The sequence below is a fragment of the Dermochelys coriacea genome, chromosome 4 (genome assembly GCF_009764565.3).
Source record: "Dermochelys coriacea isolate rDerCor1 chromosome 4, rDerCor1.pri.v4, whole genome shotgun sequence".
Lineage (NCBI taxonomy): Eukaryota > Metazoa > Chordata > Testudines > Dermochelyidae > Dermochelys > Dermochelys coriacea.
Genome location: NC_050071.1, coordinates 36,889,940 through 36,899,322, shown reverse-complemented (window position 1 = coordinate 36,899,322; position 9,383 = coordinate 36,889,940). Strand labels below are relative to the sequence as shown.

Below are 9,383 nucleotides of genomic sequence, written 5' to 3'. Positions count from 1 at the left end.
CACATGCATCACTGGCAAATTGAAAGCCTGTGTTTGCAAGTATCACAAACAAAAAGAGAACTTCACTCTCACTATCTAAAAATAAAACCATATAGCTAAAGAGCTCAGTGAATTGTAAAACCTTTAAAATAAATGCCACTTCTTTTTCCACAGTGAATGGCTTTATCACAGTTTACAGTTAAATTCATTCCATTGAATTGCAAGATTTTGTTAAATTACAGACTCTTTAGAGGAACTAGCTACCTGGCTTTTCATATATTTTATCTATATACAATCCTCTCTTGAATTTTTCTGTTTCAGGGTTTTTTTAAAAGCCTCTTTGTTCTCCATTTATATCTGACTTTCTTCATCCAATATAAGACTCACAAATTAAAGATCTGTTTCAGTAGCATTAGTAGCATACTGAACAATTAGTCATTTTTTTTCAAAAGTGAATTTAGTGGGTCAGATCCTTGGTTGCCTTTTTTTTGCTGCTTTGACTCTCATCCAATTTTGAGGGCTTATGTGGGACTTAAATGTCAGGAATTATGCTCATCCCCGCCGTCTGCAGAGGGATGAATTTTATCCAGGGTGAATGGTGTGTTTTAAGAAATATCCCAGCCTTTAAGATGTTTCAGAGTTGTGTTTGACTTCTTTCGTAATATAAATTTTCTGAATCCAGATTTCCCAGCTTTTCTCACTATAAAGAAGTGCAAGTAAATATTTCCCTTTTTCAAATGCCTAATTTTCTCATGTTTTGCCAATTCCAGTTTAAGATTTCCTATAAAAACTCCTTGGACCTATTTTGGATTTTATTCAGATTGTTCCATGAGGGAGGAAAAGGGTGAGAGGAATGATTTTTTTGGATCCTTGTCTTTCCAGTGTGCAGATACATGATTTTATAAGCATAAGAGCACCATACAGAGCTGATGAAAATGACTTGACTTTCTTCATTTCCTTTTGACATTTTGTGTTAATTAAATGAGAAGCATGGGGTACTACTACTAATTTCTCCTGTGGGAATTCTGTGTCACTGTGCAAGTGTAGTTTAAATGAATTAAACTCAAAGTGCTGTATTAATATGCCTAGTAAGGAATCTATTTGTCAAAAAACATTTTTTGTTGTCTTATTGTTACAGACATACTTGCTGACAGGTATTTTGAAATAAATTACCAAAATAAGTGAAACTGGCATGATTATATTGTTGTTTTGACAAATAAAATATGCAGAATTTTGCAGAATTTTAAAATATTATACACAGAATTTTTAATTTTTTGGAACATAATTTTTAACTTTTTGGTGCAGAATTCCCCCAGGAGTACACAATACAGTACAATAATTGGTGCTTCCCCCAAATACTTGTTATTAGGACATATAGGACACCATGAAAATGAGATAAGAACAATATTGGAAACATAACATGGGAATATGTTTATTTTTAGAATATATATACATAACACCTACCAAACATGTCCCTAAAGTGAATGCAATTATCAAGATGCATTAGGGTTTTAAAACTACTGATTTATTGTGCCTTATTTATGGAAATGTATGTACATTTATGCACAGCTTGCATCCTATTTTACAGCTCTAGGATGTTGGAAGGCATGCTAACAAGTTGGCTGCTTGCTTTTTTTTTTTTTTTTTTTTTTTTTTTTTTTTGCACCATGTCCTCCCGATCTGCCTGTAATTTCTTTCCTCCCTCTGTGGTGAGTGCTGTTGCCTGTGTTAATGCATCCTCCAGTTGTTTACACTCTTTGCTGAATATGCAATGTTGGGGTGGAACATATGGTGTAAATGTTTTGTACCTGGTCATGACTTTGTTTACAAAACCCACACCCTCTTTCTTTCTGCTATGCACACAATGAGCCTGGGAGGTCTGCATCAATGCCTCACATGCATTTCATCCAGTGGAAACGTATCTTTAAAGAGGGTTATGTGCTCTTTGCCTCACCGGAGACAAAAGTTACTACATTCTTAACTCTCTCCTGTGGTGAATAGTCAAGATCAGTCTTGTAGGCCCTGATTTTGTAACTTGGCTGCCTAAAATCAGTGGGAGATGTGGGTACTTATTACATATGTAAACTCTTATTTAGGTGCCAAAATGTAGATTTAGGTGGTTAACTTTTAGACACCCTACTTGAAACATTTTGGCCTCAATGTGCAAATTGAATTTTACAGTAAACATCTAATGTGAATTTATGAGAATTTAAATTGTGCTGTTTTAAGTACTGTGTAGATATTAATTTCACTAATTATTACACCATTGCTGTTAGGCATATGGGAAAGAACTGAGAAAGAAAGGTAAAATGACCTCTGATAATGTGAAAGTTTGTCATCCTATTTCAAAAGTTCTTCTATGTTAATGTACATTAGGGAACTTGTAGTGCACACCTGCAGGGCCACAAGAGCCAGCTTGTGCAGACTAAAATTTACACACTTCTGTTGTGCACTACTACTCCGTGTAGGCAAGCCCTACATTTACAGGGATCCCAGCAATGAGACATAATTGTTGCTGGGATGGGGACATATCAGCGAATGAATTAACGGAAATGCTGCGAAGTCTGAGACAAGATAATGAAAAAAAATCTGCATCTGATTAAAGGAACCCCTCTCATCCCAGTCTCAGTAAGACAGAGAAGAATTGCCCCGATTGGTATTCGGCCAGGATACTCAGGTTAACTTTCTGGTATTTTTAATGACCCTGAGTGGGCAGGGAGATTCATAGATTTACAGGGTTTAGGGCCAGAAGGGACCACTAGAACATTTAGTTTAACCTCCTGTATAGCACATGTCATTTCATTTCACCCTGTTACCCCAGTAACTATGTCTTTATTAATACCTATCATTAACTAGATCTCTATTCTATTATTATTTGTATTGAAGTAATAGTTAAGAACTTTCATTGTAGAAAAGGATGTTAGTCATAGACCAGTACCTCATTCTTCTGTGCCCTGTTATAGACACAGTACCGTAACCAGTCTATAAACACATAACAAAACCAACCTTCATTGTGACATATCCTCACTTTGAGTGCTTAACTTTGTAACCTGAATAATGTTCCTTTAATGCATACATGTGCAGGCCTGCTACACATAGAAGTTGAGAGCATATGGCATATGCTCAGTCACTCTGTGGAGCTAAACGCCTGCATAGTCTGGTCAGCACAAGCAGCTACGAGTGGGTGGAACATGCTGAATGAGGATAGAATCTTCAGAGATTTTTGCTACTAAAATTAAAGCAGCCTCTACTGACTATGCACAAACTGCAATGGGGCAGATTGTCATGGGGATGGCAAAAGGGATATCCTTGACACAAAGGCACCTTTCTGCCAAATATCAAGTCCCTTTTCCAAAGCACAAGGGCACTACGGCTGTTAGAAGAAAAGGTCAGCAGAATTTTTTAACATGGCAAAGAACATATTTTCCCTTAGCCTCCTGCTTGGAAAGTGGCTGAACTGTTTTTTTTTTTTTTTTTGCTGAAATTTTAAAAGAAATACAATAAAAATTAAATGCCTATATTAATCAGCCTGAGGTAGAAACCGATCACGTAAAAATTAAGATTAAAGGCTGGCGAAGCTCTAAGCAACTGAAAACAGGGCGTTGTGCAAAGTTAACCATACTGCTACCAGCACTATGGACAATACACCAGATGATAAACCAGATTCCCAGGTTTGGGGGAGTGGCTGGAGCTGGGGAAACTACAAAGACGTGTGCAGGTGATTGTGTAGGCTACAGCAGTGGGGAAAGGTACCGTGTCTATACGCACAGACTCTCCCTGCACCTAGGACAGGTTTCAGAGTAGCAGCCGCGTTAGTCTGTATTCGCAAAAAGAAAAGGAGGACTTGTGGCGCCTTAGAGACTAACACATTTATTAGAGCATAAGCTTTCGTGAGCTACAGCTCACTTCATCGGATGCATTTAGCTCACGAAAGCTTATGCTCTGATAAATGTGTTAGTCTCTAAGGTGCCACAAGTCCTCCTTTTCTCCCTGCACCTAGACACTCTCCCACCAGCCCTCCCGCGGCGCCAAACCCGCAGGTTCAGTGGCACTGGGGGGCAGCCGCTCCTCTCGTGAGGCAGCTCACTCGCTCCTGCCCCGCCCCGCCCCGCCCCGCCCCAACCACAAGAGAACTCTCGCGAGAAGCTGCACGCCTCTCTTGGCTGCCCGTAGGCTGCCTGGAACGTACCGAGAGCGTGTGTCGATTATGACGCTACAGAAGGGAACCCAGCGAAGGGCGGAGGCAGTGAGGGGCGGGAGGGGAACCGTGCGCGGGCAGTGCGCAGCTGTCACCCCGCGGGCGGGGGTCATGCGGAACGTCCCTCAGCTCTTGAGCGGACCCACGTGCCTCTTTGCCGGCTGGCTGAGCAGCCAGCGTAGCGTGCAACTGTGCAGCTTGCAGCAGGCTTTGCTCCACTCCCGGCACACAAAGCAGAACTGCGCCCGCCCCCCTCTCGTTCTTCTGGGTTAGGCTGGGAGCGCGGGGAGGGGAGCGTTGCTGTTTGAATGAGAAATTCACCCATCTCCCCGCTCCCACGGGAGGAGCCCTGGGGAAAAGAAAAAGAGAGAGAGAGAGAGAGAGAGAGAGGCGGGAAGGGAGGGGGGGTGCCCCGCCCGCTCGTTTGAGCAAGGAGGCGGCCGCAGAGACCATCTCCCGTGGAAGGCCGCGCGAGCGCCGCCTTCCCCCGCGCGTGGGCGGCCGCCGCTAGGGGGAGCTGTGCTACAGAGAGAGAGGGGAGAGGCAGCTGCCGCAGGAGGCGAAAGATCTTCCCCCCCCGCCCCCGCCCCCGCGCCCGCGCTATTTCTTCAGCCCAGGCTGCCCCCTGCCTCCTCAGCTCTGCGCTGCCGCTGTCAGTAGCGGCGGCCGGACGAGCCGCGGAGTCCCCCTACAGCCCCGCCGCGGAGCAGAGGCGGAGGGGACCGGGACCGGGACCGGGGCCGCGGCTGCTGCCGGCTTCCAGTTCTCTCCTCCTCCTCCCACCCACCCAGCTGTGTTAGTCTTCGTCCCGGCTGCCTTTGCTGCCGCTCGCCTTCCCGCTCTCCCAGCTGCTTTTGGTTTCCCTCTTGCCGTCGGTTTCCCCCTGTGCCCTGACCGGCGGGGTGTAAATCTGAACGAGCCAAAAGCGGCGAGGGGGAGCCGCTCCGCGCGAAGGAAGGGCGGCGAGGTTGCTCGCGGAGCTGCCCGACCAGCCCCCATCCAACCATCCGGTAAGAAAGTAAAGAAGCCAGCCAGGGTGACACCGACTCGCCCGGAGGAGGAGGAGGAGGAGGAGAAGCAGCAGCGCGTCTTCTCTCCCGTCTCGCCTCCTTTCCGTCCCCGCTCTTCCCAGCCCCTCTCTTCCTCCGAGCCGCCGGCAGGAGCAGCCTGGACTCACGATGGCTTCAACCCCTGCCTGCACCAGGTTCACCGACGAGTACCAGCTCTTCGAGGAGCTTGGAAAGTAAGAGACCTGCCGGCCGCTGCACGTTGTGCCGGGAAAGGGTCTTTCGGTTGGGGACAGGGGAGGTGGTTTGACAGATCAAGGCTGGGCAAAGAGGGGGCTATTGTTTGGGTGTAAAATGAAGGGGGAGGGGGGGGTGTCAGGCTGGCTGTTGTCTCCGAGCCTTTGCAAAGGAGACTTAGTGCATTGCTGATCTCTGCAGTTGGAGCTGTCATGGGGGAGGGAGGATTCAGCTCTATGCACGTATCTAGATAATACATTCATATTTTTTTCCGACACAGCTGCTTCTCCGCTTTGCATGCGTGTCTGTTTTATACTTGATCCAATTCGGTGCCACGTTTATTGATGCAGAAAGTTCAGCTGGGCACACAGTATAGTGTGCAACCATTACTTTTAATCGGGAGGAAGGGCCACCCTGCGTGAATGTAGCTTGACCCCTTCCCTGCCCTCCTCTTGTTATTTATGAAAGATTGTTGTTTTCGATCTTAATGTCAGAGAAAGCTCTGCCCAGAGCAGGGTGTGCTTTTGTGTTTTTATGTCCACGATCAGAAAAGCTGTGCGGTTTATGAAGACACTCGAAAATACACCCAGACGGTCATAGATCCATTGCTTACAAAGAAGCTGGATGGCTGTGTATTGTTCAGACCTGAAATTAACTATTGCTCAATCTCCAGTTTTTCTCTGATTATTTTTTTTTAATTTGTGAATCATTGCGGTGTCATTTCGTTATGTAAATGACTTGAAAAGGCTTGTGGGGATGCCATTTGATATTAAAAACATGGAGAATATGTCGTAAACGGCTATCTAATTCAAATGCTCCTTTTCTGCAAGGAGTAGGAATGTCCCCGTGCAGCGCTGTATTCATTAAGATGTACTTCCTAGTCACACAAATGGGCTCAGTGTTTAAATTTAATTAAATACAATCGCCATGTTGACAGAGCTGGAGGTGAAATTTTTACACAGAATTTGTTTCGTTTTTCACACTTTTTTGCTGCCTGTAAGGTAGTCACAGAGCATTTGAGGCTTTTGAGGCAGGGAACTGTAAAAATGTTCACATTTCCGGTGTGTAAATACCATTGCTTATAATTTGCTGTGTACATATATTTAAACTGTTTAATGATATGACTTGTGCTCACTTGTATTTTAAATCCAGTGTACTGTTATCGTCTATAAAATGAGTAATGATTGCCATTTTGTGCTCGTTTTCCTGTCTCCTGTATTGACATTATGCGTTTCAATCAAATCCAGTTAAAAAACTCAAATTATTAGAACCATTATCCAGTATTACAGCCCTTGTATTGATGTTTGTCTGGTTATTGGTTTTCAGGGGGGCGTTCTCAGTGGTGAGAAGATGTGTGAAAATTCCTACAGGACAGGAGTATGCTGCCAAAATTATCAACACTAAAAAGCTGTCTGCTAGAGGTGGGTATTTTTCAACTCAATATTTCCAGTGTTTCTCTCTCAAGTCCTCTCCCCCCTTGTTTAAAATAGTACTATATCTAAGCATTTGTACACTGAGTAGATATTATATTTTTTCTCTGTATATTTTCCATTTTCCTAAAATACTGGTTAGATTTTCCATGTTGTTAAGTAATCTTTCACTGACCGACAGTGCTTAGATATGAGATTACTGCTCTACCATGCTAAAAGGAAAGATGTACAAATTCTAGAGCATTTTTTTAAAGATGCAAATCTGCTTTTCAGCTGTGCGTGCGTGCGCGTGTGTGTGTGAAAGAGTTTGAATAACAGACTGGAATGTCATTTTCTTTTATTATTTTTTGAGAAAATGCTCTCTCACTCTGATTTTTCTTCATAAAAATTAGGTCAAATCTTAATCGAATAACATTCTTCCATTATATTTAAATATGAACATAATTAATCAAGCCATATTTAACAGTGAACACCTTTAGAAAAAAATCTGATCTGCTGCACATACAGTTTTTCAAATGAAAATGTAGTGTAATAGGGTAGACATTTTATAAAGTAACTATTTGTGTACCAAGTAGTGATGTTTAAGTGAAGCATTTGTACTGTTGTTTCTATCATGCACACATTTTCTTCTCCTTTTATTTGTATTTTCCTTGTGTGGTATATATTTGAGTATGTATTTTACAGCTGTTTGTATCTATATCTAGATATTCACAGGTTGTGTGCTTACATTACATTAAAGAAACTATATATTTACTGTGTATTAGGACTGCTGAAAATAGGCCTTATACTTATTGTTTGGTAAATCCACACTAACATGGTTGTACGAGGATGTTGGAGATAAAGGATTATTCTCTATTGACATTATCTTAACTTTCATGTGAATTTATGGTATTGTGATGAGCATGGAAATGAGTAAACAAACAGTGTCAGTGTGTAAACCTGCCTTTGTGGCTTGGTTTATGTTTTGTACAAGGGGAGCATTGTATATAAACAGCACACTGATTTCATTAATTTATTTAATAAATATATAAAAGAATACTTCTAATATATGGTGGCATAGCTGTAACTTTTAATGCTGCTCTAACAGATGGGGATCATTCAACATTTTGCGTTTATATAATCTTATTTTCAGCCCAGTAATAGGATTGTAAAAGTTTACTTTTCACTACCTCTTGTCTTCAGGCTCTTAATGTATGAGGGAGTTATTTTTTTCCTTCTTTTAGTTTTATAAAACCATATTTTTAATGAGTCTGTTCATTTTTAGGATTTGGCTTATTTTTTTTAATGGCGGGGTCAGGAAAGTAAATAAAATGAAAGTTTGTAATATGAGAACTTTTTTTTACTTAAAAATACATTTTGATTTTCAGATATTTTTTCCTATATCAGTTGAAAATGTTTGATCTATTAGTTTGGATATTTAAAAGAAAATTAGCCAAAATATTGACATTTAAAACAGATAAATATTTTAAAAATCAAGTCCCTCTTGACACGAGAGACTGTAATGGAATGAACACTGGATTGTTAATGAATTATGGTTTGAATGTATCACATATATATTACGATTTTAAATATATGTGTTACAGTGAAGAAACTATAACATTTATTAAATTTTAAGAGTCTGCCTTAAACTCCTAAAAGTAGCACAGGACACAGTAAATGCTTCTACTTTGCACTTTTCTTACACAATTTTATCTAGACATTGCAGTACATACATGACCAAATTCATTTTTGGTGTAGTCTTTTAATTTAATTTTGGAATTTCACCAAAGAAATTGAGAACGCAGTATGCAGTATAACATCATGCACAGATCTTGGATTTCTGCATTCACGGTACCCAAGAATTCAACTCAGAGTTCCCTTACTTTTGTGGATTTAAACTTTAAACCTGAATAATAGATTGCGGGCATGTCAATTTCCTTAATATATCATGTATGCACACGTATATGTGTCAGTGGATTTAAGTGAGTATTATGGGGTAGTTTGCTATTGTTGTAATTCTAATGGATAGTTCATAAAGTGAACTTCATCCGAGTGCACGGGGTACATACAAGGTACTCTGTGCTGAGGTGAATTTCATGTATGGTGACTGGCTCTCTTTGTTGTAGTTCACTAAATTCACATAGTGTTCAATAAGACTTTTGCTTGAAATATTGAAGAGGTATTTTAACAAATGAAATGGAATAATCAAGACTTTGATTGTATTTTACTAAGTTTATTTAAAACAGTATTAATATTCTTAGTTCTGGGTTTCAGTTAGTGTTGCCTAGCCAAACAGCTCTTTCCCATGTACGTTTTCTTTGAGTATATTTGAACACTTAGATTCATAGTTCTCCCAATGAGAAATATTGATCTGGTCATACAAAGCTGTCTGTGGATTTGCACTTTCTTCATAGTTTCCCTGCATGATTAAATCTTTACAAAGGAGTTTCAAAACACTGTTGTGTTTAAAGTGCTGCATGTTCTTTTTCATTTGTTTGTTTTGTGGGTCTTTTGCACAACACTTTGCATTTCTATTGCTCTCATTTTCAAAAC

At 41.1% G+C, this 9,383-nt stretch overlaps 1 protein-coding gene across 49 annotated transcripts in view; it reads left to right on the top strand.

Moving 5' to 3' along the window:
- Nucleotides 1–4,150: 4,150 nt before the first annotated feature.
- CAMK2D (calcium/calmodulin dependent protein kinase II delta) overlaps nucleotides 4,151–9,383 on the top strand; it is a 237,221-nt gene continuing 231,988 nt past the window's right edge. For 9 of the 49 annotated variants that reach the window (XM_043513746.1, XM_038400280.2, XM_043513745.1 and 6 more), the window contains exons 1-2: nucleotides 4,571–5,420; nucleotides 6,748–6,842. In XM_043513746.1, coding sequence (XP_043369681.1) covers nucleotides 5,356–5,420; nucleotides 6,748–6,842 — 160 coding nt within the window. In that variant the 5' untranslated portion in view covers nucleotides 4,571–5,355. Of the gene's footprint in view, nucleotides 5,421–6,747; nucleotides 6,843–9,383 lie in introns of all 49 variants that reach the window. The other 40 variants (XM_038400278.2, XM_038400276.2, XM_043513737.1 and 37 more) reach the window with 17 other exon arrangements.